Below are 23,607 nucleotides of genomic sequence, written 5' to 3' on the forward strand. Positions count from 1 at the left end.
AAGGAACTCAACAAGTGAGAAGAAAGCAGAACAAGATATTGATTTCACAGTTTTCAGCAAAATAAGAAACTCAGGTGATTGTAAACCAGTTATTCAATATGAACCTGAGAAGAAATTGTGAAATAATGTTTCTCATCTTTGCCTCCCAAACTGCTATTCTTCCTTTAGAAAACCTCATGTTTTAGATGTTTGGTGCTTTCCTCTGATCCCTGTAATTCATTCAAATTGAACTATCAAGGATTTAGAATTACAGAACATTAAAGCTAAATGAAATTGGAGAACAGTCCAGGGGTGTGCTATAAATGTTTAGCAGCTGATTCTCTAAGCCCAAATATGGTCACACACAAACACTTTCAAGTTTGATCTGTATTATTAATATTTTCTCCATTATATTCTTTCACCTGGACAATTAACAAAATAATAACCCATCCTGCTATGTAATAGTTGCCAATTTCCAATGTGTAAATGTTCATAATTTGCTCTCTTCTGTAGCTAGTTGGTACAGTGGAGGAGGGCACCAGGCAAGATGATATGAGTTCAAAAGAAACCTCAGATACTTTCTAGTTGTGTGACCCTGTTTGCCTCAGTTTCCTCATCTATAAAATGAGCTGGAGAAGGAAATGGCAAACTACTGTAGTATATTTCCCAAGAAAACCCCAAATGGGGTCACAAAGGGTAGGACACCACTGAAAAGGACTGAACAATAAAAGCTGACAGGAGCTAGCTCCAGCATACTCCTCCAACCCTTTTGTTTTACAGATGAGGAAGTCACAGAATGACATAATGTGAGAGTTGGAAGAGGCCTCAGCAGGTATTTAAAGTAACTCATAACCAAAAGAAATCCACACTATTAAATACTCAGTAAATAGCAGTCAGTTTTCTGCTTGAAAAGCTTCAATTAGGTGAATTCTGCCATGCTGTGGATAGTACGTTCCACTTAAGTAGAGCTCTAAAGGGTCTGAAGTTTTTTATGACACGGAACCTCAGTTTTACCTCCGTGGCTTCTATGCATGATTTCTGACTTTGCTTTCTGGGGCCAAACATAACAACTGTAACCTCTGTCATGCCAGATCTTCAAATATTTGCAGGAAGCTATTATATTCTCCCTCTTTCCCCCTTCTCTCACATGGTCTTTTCTTCTCCAGGCTAAAAAACCTAATTGGTTCCTTCAACTAATCCTCATATTAGATGGACTCCGTGCCCTCCATCACCCTAAAAAGGGCCTTGAGAGGTAAAATGTTGTGGCCAAAATCACAATGAGTTACAAAGTTGAACATTGAAGCCTTTCTGTATCTTCCCAGGGCAATATATATTTTTTTTTCCTTTTCAAGAGATAAACCTGGAGAGGCTCTGTTTCATTTCAAGGAATGAACCATTCTTCAGTGAGGATATATATTCTGGTGGGGATTCTCCCAAGCCCTGATCACTTCTTTCTTTGTCTAGGTATCATACCAATCCAGACCTGATCATTCCAGAACCATTTCCTGATATGTCCTGGTTCAAGTTGAATTAAATCAAGTCATCAAGCATTTATTAAGTGTCTACTATGTGCCGGGTTTGCATTAGTACTCAAGAGTCAAGAAATTACTACTCCTTTAAGTAAAATGGGGCAGGAAGAGACAGTTGTTGGATGGAACTGTAAAAAGTCTCTTAATAACACTGCAACAATATTTCAAGTGACTTTTCCCCATTTCTGATCCATTGCTTATCTACAGATGTATCACATTTTCCATCTTCTTTTTATCCTTTACTTGACTTGGCTACAGTCTTCCTCTAGTTAAAACATGTGGTAACAACTCTTGGGACTGGACCCAGAATGTCTAATCCTTCTGCATATTCCAGTCAGTTCAGTCCTGTTATCACACCAGAATGCCCTCTGTCACTTATGGTGCATAGAAGAACATGGGAACATACTGGTTGGGGGGCAGGCATGAAGACAGTTGACATTTTTCTCTTTTATAAAGGGACCCAAGAAATCTTGACTATTTTTTTAACTTTTAACTTATGTCTTAGAATCTATGCTAAGTATCAATTCCAAGACAAAAGAGTAGTAAGGCCTAGACAATTGGGGTTAAGTGACTTGTCCAGGGTTACACAGCTAAGAAGCGTTTGATGATATATTTGAACCCAAGACCTCCCATCTCTTGACCTGACTCTATCCATTCAGCCAACAACCAGCCCTAATTCAGATTCTTTTCAACAGTCCCCAGTTGTAGGCCAGAAGTTGTCTATAATTGATTAATGTGATTACTTAGATCAATGATGGCTAACCTATGACACAGGTGCCAAAGATGACATACAGAGCTTTCTCTGTGGGCATGTGGTCGCTCCCCTTCCCCAGTTCATTATTAGAGATTGGGGGTGAAGGGAGAGGCAGGAAGCTGAAAGTCTTTGAGAAAGACTTCCTGAAAGGAGTAAGTTAATTAATTAGGAATCAACTAGGAAGAGACCAAAGGAAGGCAAGGTTAAGCAATTTTAAAGAAAGAAAAACAGAAAGAAAAACATGACTGGGAATAGCAAGCACCTCTGATGAAGGTGAGTGTAACATTCTCTGTACCTTTTCTGAGAAACAATTACTGCTCCTTTTGAGGAAGCACCTGTCTTTTTTTTTTTTTTAAACCTACATTCCTTAGTAAGGTCAGTAGACCAGTCGCTTCCTCTGTCCAGCTAAGCAGGTGGGGAGCTGACTTTCTGGAGACACATCACTAATATCCGGAGGTCAGACCCCATTTATGGTCCCGATCAACCACTCCCTCCTCCCTAGACGAAGTAGTGGGTGTACATTCCAGGCTCCCAAGTCGTAGCTGTGTGGGGTCCTTTGGAAGCCCTCTAACAGGAAAGCAGTAGCCTTTCTAGTTGGTCCAGTTACAGCCCATTCCGACCCCTCCCACCGCTGCAGGTCTAGAGGCAGGCCCAGAGGCAGGCCCAGAGCAGTGGTGCTGAACACATCTGCCTGACTCTGTACCTTGCTGTCAGGGGACCAATCTTATTCCTAAACTTTGAAAGGAGCTGGCTAGAGGAGCCAAGGAGTGAAGGTGGGTGGGGAGGCGTGGCTCATGTGACAAGGCCCCTCCCCCAACCCACCGCAGTCTGGCCCCCAAGGCGTGATCCCTCAGCTTTGCAGAGCTTTAAATTCCGCGCTAGGAGATGGGCTCGTTCCCGACTCTCAAGCAGCGGGCCCTTGGCTGTACTCCCACCTGAGCACTTTCCCCCGGAGTACCCTGCGCTGCCTGCCTACTATTAGGGATGGGGTTGTGTGGCTACTCGCTGTTGCCCGTCCTCCTCTTCCTGCTCTCAGGGGTCCATGATGCCTCCTCCTACAATCCTTCCAACTGCCTTCTTAATGATGTGCAGGGTACCTGGGTCTTTCAGGTGTTCGAGGGTCAGGGCCCGAAAGACAATCGCATTAACTGCTCTAAGCTGGGTGAGTGCCTGAAACCACCTCCTCCTTCCTTTTCTGGAGAATGTCTCCTTCCTCTCCTGACAGGTGGTGAGGCCCATTCTCTTTCCCTGTCCCTTCCCTCACCCTTTCATTTTTCTCTTTCTTTAGATTCTATGAAGGTGAGTTTATGAAGAGGCTGCACCAGAAAGTCTAGAGCACTCCCTCACTATCTAGACCCCTCTTTTTGCCAAGGCGACCTGGCGCCCCTAGTGCCCCTGGCTTTGGGACCTGAGCCCTTAAACCTCAGGTCAAAGAAGGAAAGTAGAGCCTGTAGTGTACTTAAAAAAAAAAAGTTTTTGACCCTTCAGTTTCTGAAAGATCCTTTGTGAATCTGCTTCCTTCTCAGTCAGCAAACATTTATCATTCATCAAGAGTCTATTATATGCCCAGCTGTGTGCTGAGAGTCAGGAATTCAGAGGAATTAAAAAAACAAAAAAACAAAAACAAAACATCAGGCAAACAAAAATAAGAACCACTCCAAAACAAGAAACCAAAAAATCTTTGTCTTTAAGGGGCTTCCACCCTAATTGCATTCCTCTGGAACTTGGTATAATATATCAGTGTAAATAGAAATTTAAATGCATCTTCTCATCTAAATGCTTATCCTTTATTCACTTCATTCTTTTGGCCAGCAGATTATATAGTCTTGACTTCTGGGTTCTTCAGAGAGCTAGTAATTTCTCTCCTTTCTCCCTTTTTCATTTTCCCCCAAACCCTAGGATTTGGGGATAGATTCTAGGAATTTGGCATATGTGGCATTTTTTGATACTATTTTAGGAAATTTCATAAATTTAAAGATAAGTGGCTAGTTCCGTTTGACAACCTGGTCAAATATGAGTTTGCCTGGGAAAAGAAATTAGCTAGAAGATACTTGAGGACTCAGCAGTGGGAACTTTGACACATTAGATTGGTAGAGATAGAGGAAGGTAAAAATGAGGAAACTGGTAGTTTTGGGATTTCCACCCCCCCAATATGAAGTATTGGTTTCAAGGCACAGGAGTGAGTAGTAAGGGTTAGGCAAAAGTTATTTAACAATAACTTGTCCAGGATCCCACAGCTAGTGCCTGAGGGTAAATTGGAATTCAGGACCTGTCTCTATCCACAGAGCTTCCTAGCAAATTAGCCTTGTCTTCAAATCACCCAGTTTCCAGCAGATCCGGTTAATCTGGAAATGCTTAAGAGTTGGGTCCTCTTAATAAACTGATGTCTGAGGACCAAATTAAGTTCCAAAAATGATCAATTTTTTCTTGTCTAATACAGCTCAAAAAGTCACAAAAAGCAGTAAAATTTAGCAGATGGAGTGTTAGAATTAAAATTAGGTGTGGGTTTTTAGCCTGCCTTACATGTGCCCTAGCTGTTTGATTCTGGACAATTTCTTTGAGTTTCATTTCTGTAAAAAATTTCATCTATAAAATGAGGAGTCTGGACAAGATGGCCTCTAAAGGTTCTTCCAGCTCTGGATCTATGATCCTGTGGTCCAACAGTGTATGCAGCATTTGTGAATAAGATTTGTGTTTGGTGGCAGAGGTGTTGGGGTGGGTGTAGGGCACTGACATGGAGCAAATCAGGACTCTCTATGATTCCAAAGAAATATTGGAGAAGAAAATACTTGCCATGTTTTGGTTTAGTCAATATAAGATAAATTCTGCAGAAGAGAAACAGTGGATATACTTCAAAAGTAGCCATACTATGAATTTAGATGTGCATAAGGGAAGGAAGAAGGGAACAAATATTTATTACTCACTTATTTGTGCTGCATGCTGCTAAGTACTTTAAAAAATACTTAATATCCCCCAAACCCTGAGGTAGGTGATATTATTATCCCCATTTTATATTTGAGTAGACTGAGGCAGGCAAATAAATGACTTATCCAACATCACACAAATAGGTAGTCACAGGCCTAATCTTAATTCAGGTTTTCCTGACTTGAGCCCTAGCTTTCTAGCCATTTGAGGCCAATGACTTTATGTAACTGTACCTTAAATGTCAAAAGACATCACCAGTCACATCATTTTGGTCCTCTTTGAGGACAACAACTAATCAACCAATGCCACCTATTTCCTTTCCTATTGTCTTTCTAGAAACTGACTTTTTAGCTTCATTCATTTCTCCTTTGTATTTATGTTTTTGTACCTCTAACCTTTGTCACTCTCTCTGTTTGATGTGGCATACTGGACAGGACTAAGGATATAGAGACAGAACTTGTAGGTTCTTGTTTTGGTTGAAATATCTTCTAACTTGGTGATCTTGGACAAATCTCTTGATGTCCTAAAGAAGGTTTCCACTAGGCTTTGCTAGTCTTTGCATTTAAAGAGAGAGGCTTTTCCATTGGGCTGATATAGTTGAAAGATTGTGTTTCAGGGGGCTTAGCTATAAAGGAGCCTCATATTACATTTTATTTTTTAAAAACCCTTACCTTCCATCTTAGAGTCAATAATATGTACTGGTTCCGAGGGCTAGGCAATGGGGGTGGGGGGGGGTAAATGAATTGCCCAGGGTTCCATAGCTAGGACTTTTTTGAGATCAGATTTGAACACAGGACCTCTTATCTTTAGACCTGACTCTAAATCCACCAAGTCACCTAGCTGCCCCCTTATCTTATATTTTCAAAAGAGGAAGGTGAAGAAAATCCAATCTAGTACATGAGAGGAAAGGTGCTTGATCAAAATGGACAAAAGAATGAGGAAGATTTATTACTGTCCCTTAAATGCCTAAATTTTCTTTGCCATTTCTTTTCCCCAGGGTCACCAAAAAACAAAGTGGTAATACACCTGCGAGGCTTAAATGTAGCAGAAGATCACATTAGCAGTTCTGGCTTCTTCACCATCATTCACAAGAAAGGTTTTGAGGTTGTTTTAAATGACCACAAATGGTTTGCCTTCTTCAAGGTCAGTTTCCTTAATAATTATTTTCTTATTTTCATTGAACCTTCGGTTTATTACCTGTTTTCTTTCTTGACATAAATAAAAGTTGAAAAGAAAGTCACAAGTTTAGATACTACTCTCCCCAAATGTAGCTAAAATAGGCATGCCTCCTCATCATTGTTTTTATAAAATTAGAATTCATGGTTAAATTTAAACAAATTAAGCTCAATTTGAACACAGTTGGAATTGGATCAGTCAGTATTTCTTGCACATGGGGACTGTGGGGAAGTATGATTTGAACATCTGAGGAACAACCTGGGTGAGTGTTACTGACATGTTTTACCTATCTGACCAAATAATATAATGCTTGTGTCTTTTACATCTTAATCCTCAAAGGGAGTGGGAAAACGAGGCTTAATAGCTTATGCTGCCTTCCTTATTTGTTCTTACTTATCAGTGAGGGCTTATAGGTATTCTTCTAAGCCATAGCAAACTCCAACCAGCCTAAGTCATGCAATTTGCATAGGTGTGCAAAAGTATTCAATAATTTAATTATTTAAGTATGATTCTCATATTAAATGAGTATATAGAAAGATCTTAATACAAGAGGCATGAGGGTCTGTGGAAGAGGCATGAAGAGAGAGAGGACTCACAAGATAAGACAAGCGTGCAAGAAACAAAGCTGGGGACCTGATCTGTCAATCAAGGTGTAGATTCCAAATGGAATGTTCCCAGGAGAGTCAGTTGGTGCTGGCCAGGGGAAATGAACTGAAGAGATTTGCTCTCTTTGGGGTTTTCTGACCAAAGGAGAGACTGGCTTTTCCTGACTTAGGCAGAGAGAGAGAGACCTTTGTGGCTTTTGTCAGAGTCTGGACTTGAATTACTCAAGCAGAGATTATCTGACTAAAGAAAGAAGAAAAGAAGAAAGATACTTGTCCTCCAAATTTTCCAATTGTCCCTGAGTCACAGCTGTGACTGGACTAACATTTCCCAAACCCTTCTAATTCTCCTTGTAGACTAGGGATACCCCTATCCATCTCACCTTCAATTTCCATCCTGTCCTATCTTTCTCAATAAACCTCCTTACCTGAGAAAGAGAACAAGAGTATCAACTCTAAATCTCACAGTTCACCTTTGAGCTATATAGAAAGGTGACTGACTAAGACCAGGGGAGGGGAAAGGGTAGCAGGAGGGCTTTGGGTGGAAAACTGGGAGGTGAAGGGTGGAGGGGAAGAAATAGTTTGATTTATTAGCCATTAATAGGGATCAACAGGCATCCCAGAGCAACCCCTCTAGCAGTATCTCTCTATCTGTCCATTTCTCAGAAGTACTTCTATCTCCATAACAAATAGGCAACCCTCAGGTTCCCTTTAGTAGTACTCTGATCACAAGCCAGAGTATACAGTTGTTGCAACCAGAAATAGTTCCACACAGATTACCTTTTAATACAGTCCCCAGTCCTCAGGGAAGGCACCAGGCTGCTTTAATAGGGAATCTTTGAGACATTGAAGGATTGCCAAGACACTATCATAGAATTGCAGCCAGATACTGTATTCCCTTATATTTCTACAGATCTCAACCCCTTGTCCTCAGCCAGTTACACAAATCTGAGATGTTGGACCATCTTATTGAAAAAACTGGGGAAGGGTATATGAAAAGAGAATATTTTCATGATAAAACTTCCCACCAGAATCAAGTCTTAAGAACTTCCACTTACAACCTGTGTAAACCTTGGCCAAATTAGATAGTTTCTGAGAATCATTTCAGCTCTAAATCAATGATTCCTTAACTTTTTGCAAGAGTTAGTTATATATGAAACAAGTCTGAACAGTAGTGTGGGCAGAGTAATGTTAGATTTAAAATAGTTTTGAGCATTAAATAGTTGTAGATAAGAGAGTGGGAGCCATAAAATGTGATAATTAAAATGTTTGGGAGCAAAGGAAATATATAACAATTATGACCACTGGAATATGTTTTCTACTGTGTCTTGGTTTTATATAAATATAAGATGGTTGCCAGGGAATATATTCCCAATTTATGAATATGCCCAAGCCAACTGGGTTTTATAGAGAAATTTAATTTATAATGCACTGATTAATCAATAGAAAAAGAGAGAAAGTAAGAAAGGAATAAGAATGAAGGGCCTCAAGCCAATAAGGCCTAGACCTCAGTCCTAAGAGATAAATCAGTCAGTTGGTTTTATCACTCACCCAAGATCTCTCTAGGTAAGGCTTCTCATGCCAACCTCAGGCTCCACCTTCAAGAGAACCTCCTTTCAAGAAATGTTTCCAGAGAATTCTCCTCCTGACTCCTCCTGAGTTCTCCTTCCACAGCCTCCTTCAAGACCTCTCCAGGAGCTCTCCCTCCAGGACCTCTCTCCTCTCAGACCTCCTTCAGAGCATCCCCCCTTCAGTCCTCAGCCCCCGCTATCTTTCAGCCCACCATCTAAGTTCCCTCCTTTCAGTTCTCACATCTACCAATCACTGTCCATGTCTCCCCTGTGCCAGTGGTGGCTCTAGCTTAACCTAGGACCACCCAGAGGTCTGTCCCCTTTGCACATGTTTGTTGAAGGTCATATTCTCAAATAATTAAATCTTGATCTTTGCTGTAGCCCTTCCTAAATCCTGTTACTCTGAGTAGGGTGGAGATTGTAGTTTCCAAGACCTGGTTCTGTCATTCCAAGTATCTCTATTGTATCAAATCTAAAATCAATCATGACTCAAAGAACTTCCTGTTCTATGCTTAAGCATAGGTCAAAGCCCTTTCCATTGTTTAGCAAAAGGTTTCTGTCCTAAAGTAGACTTAAGTAGGGAAGAGAAGGATCCTCCCATGCCAAGGAGTTTCATATTCCAATAGAGTTCTTACTATCAGTAGGAAATTTTTTCAAGTATGAATTTTCCCAATGGGGAAATTTCCAACATTCATCAGTCTAAGAAATTTTAAGGTTTACAGTAATAAGAAAAAGAATAAGAGAGAGAAGAAGAAAATAGATCCTCCTCCTGCTTACCCAGCCATGCATCTGTAAACAATCACTCTCCCATCCTTTTCCTCTCATTTCTCATGTAGCATTCATTAATATGAGGAGTGGGTAGTGGATAAGGAATTCTGGGGAAGATGAGAGGGCAGATGCTAATGCCTCCCATTACCCTCTCTTCCCTGTCCAGGAATGACCAATTAGTTTTCTCTATCCTACTCACTAGAGAAACTTCTCTCAGGGAGCAGAGAAAAATCCTGGGCTTGATTGAAGAAATGTCCCAGTGCCTAGGAGTCCCAAAGTAGCAAGCACTAAGCTCATAGGGAAGGGATCGTCTATTGAACAGGAAAATAGTGTTCAGACTGTAGCCTCTTTGCTGCCTTTCAGGAACATTCAGCATTAGGTCAGGTTAACATCACATCCACTAATCAGCTTGTGCATATGCATGTGCTACTAGATATGAAATATTGCATGCTCAGTGTTGCTAACCCCTCATTTTGGTGGAATGTCATCATGCATTGAAAAATCAATTGATTTCTTTCTAGTATTTTTACTATACTTAAAAGTGAAGATCACTGGGTTGGGCACACATTAACACACATGCTAATTAAGGAAGCACCTAATCCATGTTTGCCATAAGTAAGTAACTCCAGTTTTTATTGTCCAGTTATTAAATAGAAATACCATTTTGGCATGGAGCCATCAAAGTTGGGGTGACACCTTTTAAGCAGAGGAATATTGGGAATACTGAGGCTAAGAGTCAAAAATCTCCTGCTAAATAGCTGAGGTGACACCCCAGAGAACAATTTGTATACTGTAGTAGTTAAAATTAGTTTCTCTGCTAGAAGTATTATATTTTTAGAGGTTTATTAAAGATTAAGAATTAAAATAAATACAAAATAAGAAACCACATGTCTTGGCCCAGAGAACCCATTCACAACCACTCACATCTTGCCTGCTAGGTAGAGAGCGGCGTGTTCTTGGAAGCAGAAGTAGGGAGTGAGCCCAGTAGGCTTTGCAGCCAGTTTAAATAGAAACTTTGATCTTGCCCAAGTGAGGATCTCAGTGAGATTAGAGGGCATGCTGGGAACCAGAACAAGGACTTCTGGGGATTGAAGTCCGGGGTTCAAATCTCCATTTTTACATTTCCATGTCTGAACCTTGTTGGGAAAAAAAATTTTTCCCCAAAAGGATCATGAAAACATAATCAACTTAAGGATTACAATAATTTGAGGATTAGAGGAAAAAAAGAACAAAACAAACAATTGCTAGACGCATTGACAAAAAGTCAGTTAGGGGGAAGCCCCTTTGGCATGAAAGTATAGATACAAATAAATGTTCAATCAACCACACCCAAAGTTCATTTTGATCTTCTTGTGCAGCTTGTGGTCTGGAGGCATCTTCATGGTGTCGTCTCCAAACAGTTTAGTTTCTGGATTGAGAGAGGTAGTATCTTTCTTTACTTAAATTTCTTCTTAAAAGGAATTTAAACTTTGTAACTTAAAATAATAATTTTTTTTTTTACATTTCCCCTGAAGAGGGTGATTGAAAAAACACAGGATCACTTAGGAATGCATGGCTGAGTAATGAGGTATATGAATCCATTGGTAAGAGATATTAAAAAGACATCAGAAAAATCCAAATAAAATAGAATAGTTTCTGGATAAAAATATAGACTATCAAAGTCTTATGTGTAAAAATTCTAAATAAAAGAAAAGTAAATCTATAACAGGTCCTTGAATCATGGCCCAAGTAAAATGATTTAATCAATGATGCAATTAACCAGTGAGTAGCCAGGACTATAGAAAGTTTGCCACACTATGAAAGACAGAAAAGGGACCAGATTATAGGAGCCAAGTAGGAGCCAAGTTTGGGGATACTCGTCTGTAAGTATTTTCAGAGTGAGTGTGAACACAAGGAAGGCCTATGTCATAACAAATGTTAAACATAGCAACCTGGAGTCTTCACACTAGGTTCAAGACCTTTGTATTGGCTTAGAAGAGCATCAATCCATCCTGGATTGGTTTATCTTTGGCCTTATGCAATGGCTCTTTTGTGTATATCTTGTCCTGGAATCAGACAGAATTATTAAGTAAAGTCCCATCATTTTTAAAAAAATAATTAGTGGCATAATTTTATACTCTCAAGTTTTTGGCCATGCATAAGCAAATGTATTTTAAACTTATATTACTGCAAAGTCAAAAAAGTTAAAGAAAACCTTAATACTGGTAACATGTGCTTCAAATATTAAAAAGGAGAGGAAAAATTAAAAAAAAACTGAAATAGTATATTGCACATTCAAGAAAAATATAATAAAAGAGTTTTAAAAATTCAAAAATGTAGCTTATAATCATTGACACATTGTGTCAGCTAAGAAAATATAGAATACAAGGCTTTCTCATCAAAAATGAGGTCCAGTTCCTCTTTGTATCTGGCCATGATCCACTGTGAATTTCACAAGGTAACAGTTTTTTATTTTATAAAGAACAGTAGTATAAATATGTGGTATCCATATCCCCAAAATTCTCAATAGCCCAAATAAGTACAATAGGAAACAAACACACTATCATAGTTCCTTGGATTTTTTAATCCACTTAGATGCCTATTGTCAGAAGGCAGATTGGTAATGGTTAGGCAATGGGGTTTAAATGACATGATTTCAAACAAGGACCTTCTGTCTCTAGGCCTGGCTCTCAATTTATTGAGATGCAGAGTTTCCTCCCCATAGTAAGAGTGGATTTTAGGAATTTCAAATTTTGCTAAAAAGTTGCAGGAAGCTGAATTGTTTTTCTGAATCTCATGTGAAGTAAATGAAATTATCAGTACAGTCAAGAGATATCCTTTTAAAGTAGCCATACTTTAAGTTCCAATTAGGAAAAGTCTCTTCCTTCTTTCCTTTTCTTTCTCCCCTCCTGTGATCCCCTGCCCCCAGTCCACGTAGAGGCTAATTGTAGCCTCAGGGAAAATTACCCCCATTTTTTACCAGCTGATAGAAATGAGTCCTGGGCCTGGGGTGATGAGCGGTCTGCTCCAAGGCTAGAGTCTGTTGGGTCTGGGGCGGTGGGTCACCAGGTGATCAAGATCTGGGTCAAATAGGTCCAGATTGCAGGCAGGCAGATCTCAGTGAGATTAGAGGGCATGCTGGGAACCAGAGCAAGGACTTCTGGGGATTGAAGTCCGAGGTTCAAATCTCTATTTTTAAACACACGGGTTTTGGGAAAGGGATTGGTGGTCACTCATTCATCTCTTCAGCTACTCCCCTGCAATGTGGAATGCAGCAGGAACCAAGCTAGTATCTTCTTTGAACATGAGGGATGGCTTCCTGCTCAGCAGCTAGAGTTTGAAGAGCAAGACTACTGAGTCACCTCTGTTTCACTACTTAAAGGTCTAATGAAAGGAAATGAATTGAAAAACATTGAACTTTTTTTTTCTAGTTGAAATAATTTCTCTTGTCTATTTCTGGCTGTGGAGATTTTGCTTTATTTAGTCTGATTTCCAGATAGGAGTTTAGTGGCCTTACTTCATTTGAGTTTTATCCAGTTCCTTTCCTTAAATGCTATAGAATCTGTCATGTGTAAGCTTCTACTCTGTGTATATATGAACAATTTGGCTGCTAAAAAGAAATCATTAAACTTTTGAGACTAAAAATGAGCTGCTCTGTCAAGAGAAAGGATGAAATCAACTTAGAAAAGATGTAAAATATTACCTCTTCTATATGTGCATGGTCCTCAAAAGTGCAGGGAATGGGGATGGGGGACATTTGAGCACGAAATACTGATAAACTCCTTGTGTGAAGAAAGAGGTTTTTTTTTCTGTTAAAATGTGAGTGCAGACAATGACAAGGACCTAATAGACAACTGAGGGGTACGTATGTGAGGGCAAAGAAATGATTAAAGCTTCAGGGCATTTTAGTCCCTCCGCTTTTTGGTATATAATTACTTTAATATCTTGAGAGGTTAAAACATAATTGTAAATTAAAAGCTATGTGGAGACTGGGTTAAAAGAAGACTTATGGCTTCATAACTGACAGAAAGTTGGATTTCATGAGTTCTATCTCCTAAGGGAAAGCTGAGTCTTTGACCACCAGGAGGCTCAGATTTGAGTGGTGAGGAATCCAGAAGGAGAGGAGCTAACTGAGGCCTTTAAAGCAGTAGTAGGAACTAATTGAGAAAGCTCTAGCAGAAACAGTGAACTGTTTTATAGACTGGCTGATGAAATAAATGAGAGCCTTCTTAGAAGAATGCTGAACTCTTCTCTTTAGTGACATCTTAAGTTCTGTGTTTTTTTTTTTTTTAATTCTCATCTTCAAAGAATCAAAAACAACATTTTGGTTCCAGGGCAGAAGAGCACTAACGTCTAAGCAATGAGGATTAAATGACTAGCATAGAGTAAGAATAGCTAAGAAGTGTCAGGGGCCAAATTTGAACCCTGGACCTCCCATCTCTAGGCCTGACTCTCAATCCACTGTGCCAACTGGCTATGCAAATCAGGTTTAAGAGAGGAAAAACCTCTCAAAGTACTGAGCTGCTTGCTTCTTCTTTCTCTGGGTTTTAGGGAAAAAGCAGATGGGAAAAGGGGAGATGTGAGGTCAGAGAGATGATTAAGGCCTCAGGGTGTTATGGTCCCTTATCTTTTTGGCTTATAATTATTTGTCTTCAAAGGTTAAAACATAATTGTAAAGCAAAAACTGTGGAGACTGAGCTAAATAAAGACTAATGTTTCTTTACTGACAGCTACATGTCACAGTGAACAGTTCTAGATTGGAGTCAATAAGACTCATCCTCCTGAATTCAAATCTGGCCTCAGATACTAGTTGTTGAGCCCTGGACAAGTCATTTAATTCTATTAGCCTCAGTTTCCTTATTTGTAAGATGAAATGAAGAAGGAAATGTCAAACCCACTATGCTCAAAAGAGGTCAAGATGAGTCGGACAGTACCAAAGAAGCATTTGGCTAGAAATTTATTCTGACAGCTGATCAAACAACTAAGATTCCTACTGGGGGAAGAATTAACTGATTGGCCTGACTGTTGATCTATGAGTTTATTTTTTCAGCTACTGATAACTCAATAGATGATAAAATAAAATTATAAATTTCTGACCAGGTTTCTTCATACTCCCTGTGTTTTATAGTTCTCTGGCTTAAGGGATTTGTAAGCCACTAAATCTAGTACTGAAGTGATTTCCTGTGGGAGAGATTTTTCTTGAAGGGACCTTGCTTATCAGTTCTTGTAGTCAAGAGTTATGAGTTACTTCAAACAAGTGGGTTTTCCTCCTTCATGCTAGGTTTCTATTTGTGCCCATATTGGTGAGCCAGTGCGACCCAGGTTTATGTGGAAACTGTGATGTATTGATTATCCCTTCATTTGTCTTATGTTGAGTAATAATGATGTTATGATTATTGGAACTTTTTCATTTATTGTTTATTGGTGATTGATTTTTGTGTAATTGAGGAAGCCTTTCAATGGAATTTTACTGACCTACATTGGTGTGTAGTGAAAATATATCCTCCATCCTTAAAAGGTAACCATTAGCATCCTAAAAGATTTTGAGTCATTGCCTCTCAGTAATAGTCCATCTCTGGGAACACCAGATTTGCTAATAGGAAAACAAGTCAGCCCAAAGTGAGACTGGTGGCCACATCTTATGCCAAGGTCTACATATGGAAAAAACAAGGCTGGGAAGTGATTCGAGTCAACTTCTGACATTCTGTAACTGCCCACAGTCACATAGCAAATCTACTTGAAGAAGGAGCAGAGATGTTGAGGAAGGCATATTGGAGAATAAAGGTCCTAATCGTTTTTTAGGGAAGAGAGGAGAGATTTCCTTTGGCACTGCTGCAAGGAAAGGAGTCCTGTTTAGGGGAGGCAAGTGAAACAAATTAGATTGCCAAAGGCATGGAACAGTTGATGACTTGATTCTAAATCCAACCAAGCTAAAAGCTAACTCAACCTGCAAGTCACATTCCCTCCTTGGATTTCAGGATCTTCTGCCACATGATTAAGTTGGAATTGATTATTTCTGGGAGTTGCTGGAGGAGAATCTGGACTGAACTGAATGGGGAAGAATGATAAAAGATATGAAAGAACCACTTTATCTACATTGTTTAGATGTTACCATACTCATTCCATTTCCTCATTCCCAGAAATGGGTTCTCTTCTTAATCTCCTCCTCTTAGCATCCTAGTGTCTCTTTAAAGCTCAGTTCATGTATCATAGGCCAGGTAAGCTTTGTGAATTTAATATAAATTGTACCCCTTACTCCATTTGAAAATGCATTTTGATGATAGGTCAATATCTAAACCTTGGAACTTTAGAGTAGCAAAAGTTGAGAAAAGTTCATTTCACTCTGTCAGCCTGAAAGATATTTGTACTGCCTCTGCAATTGTGAAATGAGTACTGGCTTAGTTACTTGGCTTTTTTTTTTAAAGATATTGGGCACTAGATGTATCACAGTTGGGAAAAACTAGGTTAATTCTGTTGTAAACCATCAATTACTGTAAGGGAATCGAGGCTATTCCAAGCTTCAAAAGTTCTTTAATTTGTCCATGTATCAAAATGTTTCTCCATTTTATCCCATTCAGAATCAGCTATAGTTCTGACCTTATAAAGGACAATTTAAAAACAATTTTATAATGAGGCACAAAATTAGCCCTTTAGAAGCTCAAATGATAGAAGGCTTCAGAATATGCATAGAAGAGGAAAAATCTGGTCATGGACTGGCTTTATTGATCCTGAGGGAGGATTCACTTCATGCATTTCAATTAGGGTGATAATAATAGTACCTACCTAGCAGGGTAGTTTTGAGGATCAAATGAAATAATTTTGTAAAAAGTACTTACAACAGTGCCTGGCACAGACTAGGTGCCATATAAATATCTAGTCTTCTCCCCTTCCCTTGTATTGCATTGTATTTATTTTGTGAAATATTTCCCAGTTACATTTTGTTCTGGTTTCAGAAAGATGGGAGTGTTATGGGACACATGTTTAACAGATTTGCTGAGAGCAACTCTAAGACTATAAACTGAAGAGAAGGAGATGGCCTTCATTGGTAGAGAGAGTTTCCTCACCTGGGAGTTCCCTATACCAGTGAAATCACAAGTTCAGTCTCTATCACTATCCTTGTGTTAAACAGATTATTAGAATTTTATCTGGGATTAGAACCCAGGTCTCCTGATATCCAATTCCACTTTACTCCTAGAGCAGGTTTTTTTTTTTAATTCTATTCATAAAAATATATTTCAACATTTTCCCAATTGTTTGAATCTGCCAGAATCTACATTCCACACAGTGATGGATCCTATTAGAGTGGGATATTAGTTGAGGATTAACTCATGTAACATGGATGATTAATATTGAACTAATGATTAGGTCAAATCCACATGTCTCTTTCACATACTGTAAAGATTAAAATTTAGGGGAGACGGGGAGACTGAGGCAGGTAGAAATTAGTTTTTCTCTGCAAGAAGTATTATATTTTTAGAGGTTTATTAAAGGTTAAAGATTAAAGAATATACAAGTAAGAAACATGTGCCTAGGCTAGAGGCCTAGACAAAATAACCTCACGTCACGCAAGAGACGCACCTGCTCCAAAACGGAAGTCCAAAAAGAGCCAAGAGAGAGAGCCCTCAAAAGCCTTTGAATCAGCTTAAATACCTTCTCGATCTCGGCCCAGGTGAGATTACAAGGCATTCTGGGGAAGTGGAGCAAAGGCTCGTGGGGATTGTAGTCCTGTATTCGAGTCTATTTTTTTACATTCACCCCCATGTGATCATTTTTGGAAAAATTAATTTTCCCCAAAAGGATCATAAAAACATAATAAACTTAAAAGATTACAATAGTGTGAGGATAAGAGAAAAAAGAATAAAACCAATAATTGCTGAACACATTGACACAAAGCCGTTAGGGGGCAGTCCCCTTTGGCATAAAAGTATACATACAAATAAATGTTCAATCAACCACACCCAAAGTTCAATTTTGTGCAACTTGTGGTCTGGAGGCTTCTTCATGGTGGCTTCTCCAACAGTTCAGTTCTGGATTCAGAGAGGTAGCATCTTCTTTACCTAAAATTCTTCTCAAAAGGAATTTAAACTTTGCAATTTAAATAATGATATGTATTTTTTTTACATTCCCCCGTGTTGTGGGTGATTGAAAGATTCAGAATCAGTTAGGGATGCATGGCTGAGGTATGAGGTATATGAATCAATTGGCAAGAGATATTAAAAAGACATCAGAAAATCCAAAAGAAAAGAAAAATTTCTGGATGAAAATATAGACTATCAAAGTCTTATGTGTAAAAATTCCAAGTAGAAGAAAAATAAATCTATAACAGGTCCTTCAATCAGGGCCCAATCAAAATGATCTAAGTAATGATGCATTTACCCAATCAGTGCCAGTACTACAGAATGGTACCACACTATGAGAGACAGAAAAGAAAGGGACCAGATTATAGAAGCCAAGTAGGAGCCAAGATTTTGGGGATACTCGTCTGTGAGTATCTTCAGGGTGAGTGTGGATACAAGGAAAGCCTATGTCTTAACACATGTTAAACACAGTAACCTCGAGTCTTCACACTAGGTTCAAGACCTTTGTATTGGCCTAGAAGTGCATCAATCCATCCTGGATTGGCCTTTCTTTGGCTCTGTGAAATGGCTCTTGTGTGTATCTCTTGTCCTGGAATCAGACAGAATCATTAAGCAAAGTCCCATAATTTATTTAAATAATTAGTGGCATCATTTTTATAGTCACAAGCTTTTTAGGGCATGCATTAGCAAATGTATTTCAAACTTGTAGCACTGAAAAGTCAAAAAGTTAAAGAAAATCTTAATGCTGGTGACATGTGCTTCAAATATAAAAAGGAGAGAAAAAATAATAAAAAAACTGAAAAAGTATATTGCACATGCAAGAAAAATATAATAATAAAAGAGCTTAAAAATTCAAAAATATAGCTTATAATCATTGACACTCTGTCATTTAAGAAAATATAAAATACAAGGTTTTCTCACCAAAAAATGAGATCCATTTCCTCTTTGTATCTGGCCATGATCACTATGAGTAGAAGGCAAATGAATTGAACAAGGCTAACAATTTTTTCATCTTTAAAAATACAGTAGTACAAATATGTAGTTACCAAAATCCCCAAAATTCTCAATAGCCCAATTAATTACAATAGCAAACAAACACACTTTTATATTTCACATAAGTTGCTGTATGACATTTTTAAAGCCCATGAATTGATGGACATTTGTCACAATTTTTACAAACATAGCAATCTTTCAACCTTGGTATTTAAACATATTTTTTAAAACAAAGTAAAACTCCTCTTGGGTTTAGAACATAATCAAGAAATCTAGATATCATTCTGGTGCAAGTAAAGTAGTGAGCTGAAGAGTATAAATAAAGGGTTGCTCCTTTTTCTTGGAGGCTTTTAGCGATACAAATGCCCTGAGATTAACTGCCCAACTTCCATTCACATGTGGGAAGGTTGGGGTTTATAAAATGAATTTCACGTCAGCTACAATTGGCCTTACCTTGTGGTAGAGGCAGGCAAAAATAACCAGATTGTTAAAAAAAATTCCAAAAATCATATTTAAAAAACCCTTAAAATCAAATCATTTGAGGTATTTAGCACATTAAAATTCCAAAGGTTGTTAATGCAATTATAACCAATTCTGAAGTCCATCTATCCTCAGCAAAATAGAAAAAAGCTGTTTTTTCATATATGGGCTTATTCACAATAATATTTGTTCAATACAGTTACAGGGGGAAAACAACAGAATTTTTAAAACTCAGTACATTCAAAATAAATTCAATCAACCTTCAGTTCAAGCAGAATAATATTGAATCCAGTAATATATGAACTTAAAATCACAAAGTTAAACCTTAAACAAAAAATGCAATAGAATACAGAGATTTTTATAAACCATTGGAGTCTGAAATGCCTTAGAATATAGCCTTTAGTCTCTTCAAAGTTCCTTGGGTTCTTATCCATTTAAATGACTATTGTCCGAAGGCAGAGTAGTAAGGGCTAGGCAATGGGTTTCAAGGGACCCGTCCAGGGCCCCATAGCTGGGAAGTATCTGAGGCCAGATTTTAACCCAGGACCGAATGTCTTTATGTCTGGCTATCAGGTCGCTGAGCCACCCATTTTCCTCCCCAAAGTTAAAGTTGAATCTTTGGGCTGAGTCTGCTGCCTGACAGGCAGGTAAAATCAATGAAATTACCAGAACAGTCAAAAATCCTTTTAAACAGCCCATTGCTTTTTAAGTTTCTGTTTGAAAAATCTGTTTCTTCTCCTCTCCCTTTTCTCTCTTTCCCCTCTCCCCTAATATGATACCCCTGTGGCCAATACCCCCATCCACGTGGAGGCTTAGCCTAAGGGAAAATTGCCCGGTCTCCTTTCCCTCTCGTCTCTCCCCTACGCCCAGGTGGCCAATACTGTTACCAGCTGGTCGCAATGAGTCCTGAGCGATCTGCTCCAAGGATCTGGGTGATGAGCCAACTGGGGTTGTGCTCATGGGTCTGGGGCTCAGAAACAGGCAGGCAGGGCCAGAGGGCCAGGAGATCGGGAACCAGGTGATTGCAATCTTGGTTGAATCAGGTCTGGATGGGGGGCTGAACGCCCGCAGGTAAAAGCGGCTGAGCCGGGTGGGGTGGGCGGCAAACACAACAAGTCTGGATCGAGCAGCAGCTTTGCGAGGGTAAAAAAAATCACCTTGACCAGAGAGATGTGGCTCAAAAAAAAAATTCTAGGTACTAGCTATTAAAACTGAATTTAAGATCAGAAAAGAAATCAGAAGATTGAAAGTTTTTTTCCTCATTAGGTCGCCAACTGTAAAGATTAAAATTTAGGGGACACGGGGAGACTGAGGCAGGTAGAAATTAGTTTCTCTCTGCAAGAAGTATTATATTTTTTAGAGGTTTATTAAAGGTTAAAGATTAAAGAATATACAAGTAAGAAACATGTGCCTAGGCCAGAGGCCTAGACAAAATAACCTCACATCACGCAAGAGATGAGCCTGCTCCAAAACAGAAGTCCAAAAAGAGCCAAGAGAGAGAGCCCTCAAAAGCCTTTGAATCAGCTTAAATACCTTCTCGATCTCGGCCCAGGTGAGATTACAAGGCATTCTGGGGAAGTGGAGCAAAGGCTCGTGGGGATTGTAGTCCTTTATTCGAGTCTATTTTTTTACAATACACTTTTTTCTTTCTTCTTCTTCTTTTTTTTTTTAAGTTGAAGTTAGGAACAATTTTTGACAATTGCTTTTTGGCATTTTGCACTCCAGGTGATAAATAGTCTGATATAGGTTATACTAGTGCTTTCATGTAGTATGTGTTTTAATAATGCTCATGCTATGACAGAAGATACATATCACATATAATAAAAAAATCAAAAGAAATAAATTGGAGACAGCATGTTTTGGTCTGTAATCAGAGTCCAACAGTTCCTTCTTTGATTGTGGATAGCATTTTTCATCATTTGCCTTTTGTGGATGTCTTGGAAACTTGATTTGATGATAATAGTTCAGTCCTTCACAGTTGTTCATTGCACAATATTTCTGTTACTGTATACAGTGTTTTCCTGGTTCTTCTCCCTTTACTTTGTTTTAGTTCATATAAGTCTTTCTAAACTCATCCTGGTATTGCTTATGGAGCAGTAGTATTCACTTACAAACACATACCACAATTTGTTCAGTTATTCTCCAACTGATGGATGCTCCCTCAATTTCCAGTTCTTCACCACTACAAAAAGAGCTCCCCCACCCCCTTACTATTTACCTTCCAGGGTTGTTTTGAGGATCAAATGAAATGCTTTTCAAATTTTAAAGCAATATATAGATGCTAACTACCTATTAGATGATGAGCTCCTAAAAGACCGGGACTGCCTTCTTTTATTTGTATTTTTAGATGTTAGCCCAGTGCCTACACACAGTAAGCATTTAATAATTCTCCTTGTATTAACTCAGTATACTTAAAAAAACAAAAAGTCTACACATTCACTTTTTCCAATCTATGTACTTCCCAGCTCTGCAAAGGAACGAGAGATGTCTTCTCATATCAGCTCCTTAGTACCATGTGTGTTGTTTGTAATTCTATTGTGAATTTTAGATTTACTCCACCTTGCTTAGTCTAACAAAACAGGAATGTCTACACCGCTACTTAAGGATTAAGTATTGAGAAGGAAGGCCTATGACAGATATGTGCTAGCAAATGACAAATAAGAAACAACTGATAGATCACCTGGGCTGTTCTAAGTCAAGCTTGAGCTACCATTGGTACATGTGAGATGCAAGAAGTGATGTAAAAAAAGTCTATATATTCTCATGACTTCCTCTTTCCTGGGCTCTCTTTTGGTGGAGAAGTAGCTGGTGGCTGTGTGCTGGGCATCTTTGGAGTGGCTGCAGCTCTTGTCTGGGTTTGGTGGTGAGTAGTAACTGGGAGAAGCTTAATATTGTGGGTCAGGTGAGGAGTCTTCCCTGAGCTCTCTTGGAGTTTAGACTGATACCTTTTTTTTCCCTTACCTTTCCTAAAAATGTCGTCCTCCTAGGAGGCCCCTCATTTTGGAGGAGGCCTCATGGCTGGAAGATCTCTGAACTCCCCTTGGCTCAGGCTTGGCCAGAGAAATCCTACACCCCTTTCCCTCTCTCTTCTTCTTAATTCCTTCTTCTATATTAATTAAACCACCCTAAAATTACCAAACTGACGTGAGTATTTTTATTGGAATTTGAATTAATGCCTGGTGACCATAAGGAAACCCCTAACTTTGCCCTGTATAGTCTGGCTAGTTCATGAAGGTTGTGACCAAGACCCTCAAATTTCTGTGAAGCCTCTTTCCCTTTTCTCTTTATTACTTCCTCAAGTCAGTCTTTTAAGCATCTAACTCAGCAGTTAGAAACACAGCTGTGAGATCAGGTGAGTATAAAACATTTTCTCTTTTCTCCTTAATTTGAATTGAACACAGCCATTATTTTTCAAACGTAAAAGCGGCAAGACTTTAAGCAGCCTTAGCTGTGGAAGCTGTTTTCGCATGAATCCCCCTTCCCTTAGGAATAAACAACTCAATTAGCCAACCCTCATTGACAATACTGCCTAGATTACTCTTAACTAGTGGTGAAAAAAAAACTTGGAGGAAGTTTTGGCCTTGTCCTTCTCCCTATATGTCTCTAGTTTTAAAATTAAGTGAGGAGTAAAAAAAAACCTGTGAGACTGGCTAGGAAAATCGAAGACATTACTCAAAGAGAGAAACTGTTTTACCCGGAAGGTAAAGTAGAGGAGGCTTGTGATCCCTCCCAAATCAAACAAAAACTCAATCTTAACCTCAAGCAAAAGGCTTTGTTTTCTCTCTCCTTTTGGTCTATGGGATTTGATTGCATTAAAAGGCTCTTTAAAAAAGGCCACTACACCCAAATCTTTTGTTTTCACTCCCTGATTTTAGCCCCTAGCCAGTAGCAACATCTACTGACTAAAAGCAAAATTTTAAATAATTTATATATATGTATATATAAATGAATACTACATTCTACGACATTTGTATGGAGTATGACAAATTAGAGACAACTTCTGGGTAAACATGGTGGCAGTCCAGACCCAGGACACTTCCTCTCCACAGCACCCACTGATATAGACTACCTCAAAAGACCAAAAAAAAAAACATTCTCATAAGACCAGAGGGACTCTACAGTAGGGTGCAGAATTGAAGACGTGGGATTTGGGCATTTCCACACTATAAGGGGGTGAAAAATCTCCCATCCAAACATGAGCTGATTTACCCTCCCTCACCCCACCTACTGAGACAGAGTCAGAGCCAGCATGCACCAGAATCAGCAAGTGAACGACAGTCACCTCTAGAATGAGTAAGGGGTACCTCTAAGTCATTGGGATCTAATTAATACCACCAAAGATCTACCCTTGAGAGCAGCTACACCTGAAACCCCAGCAGGCAAGGGAGAGCTGACCTTGGCTGCTCAGAGTCAGCACACATGAGAACCAGCAAGTGAGTGAGGGGAACCTGTAAAGTGAGTAAGGGGCACCTCTAGGTCTTTGGGAACTAACTATGACCACCAAAGACCTACCCCTGAGAGTAGCTACATCTGAAACCCAGGCAGGTGGGGGAGAGTAGACCATGGGCACTCCCACGCAGAGAAGAGCTGTGAACAGCAGTGGCTGCAGAGATTTGAGAGCTTGCCTCAGGCAAAATCCTTGTTCTTTTACTCCATACACAGAGAACCTGCCCAGCTCACTCATATTTCTGACTAAAAAGGGAAGGTAAAACCTCCACAGTGATGGCAAAATATACCCAGGGGCAAACATCCTCCAAGAAAAACAACAACAAA

At 39.2% G+C, this 23,607-nt stretch overlaps 1 protein-coding gene across 1 annotated transcript in view; it reads left to right on the forward strand.

Moving 5' to 3' along the window:
• The first annotated feature begins 3,043 nt into the window (after nucleotides 1-3,043).
• LOC100010381 (dipeptidyl peptidase 1) overlaps nucleotides 3,044-23,607 on the forward strand; it is a 53,847-nt gene continuing 33,283 nt past the window's right edge. The window contains exons 1-2 of the mRNA XM_007490944.3: nucleotides 3,044-3,424; nucleotides 6,185-6,330. Coding sequence (XP_007491006.2) covers nucleotides 3,247-3,424; nucleotides 6,185-6,330 — 324 coding nt within the window. The 5' untranslated portion in view covers nucleotides 3,044-3,246. The remainder of the gene's footprint in view (nucleotides 3,425-6,184; nucleotides 6,331-23,607) is intronic.

Source organism: Monodelphis domestica, chromosome 4 (genome assembly GCF_027887165.1).
Source record: "Monodelphis domestica isolate mMonDom1 chromosome 4, mMonDom1.pri, whole genome shotgun sequence".
NCBI classification, from domain to species: domain Eukaryota; kingdom Metazoa; phylum Chordata; class Mammalia; order Didelphimorphia; family Didelphidae; genus Monodelphis; species Monodelphis domestica.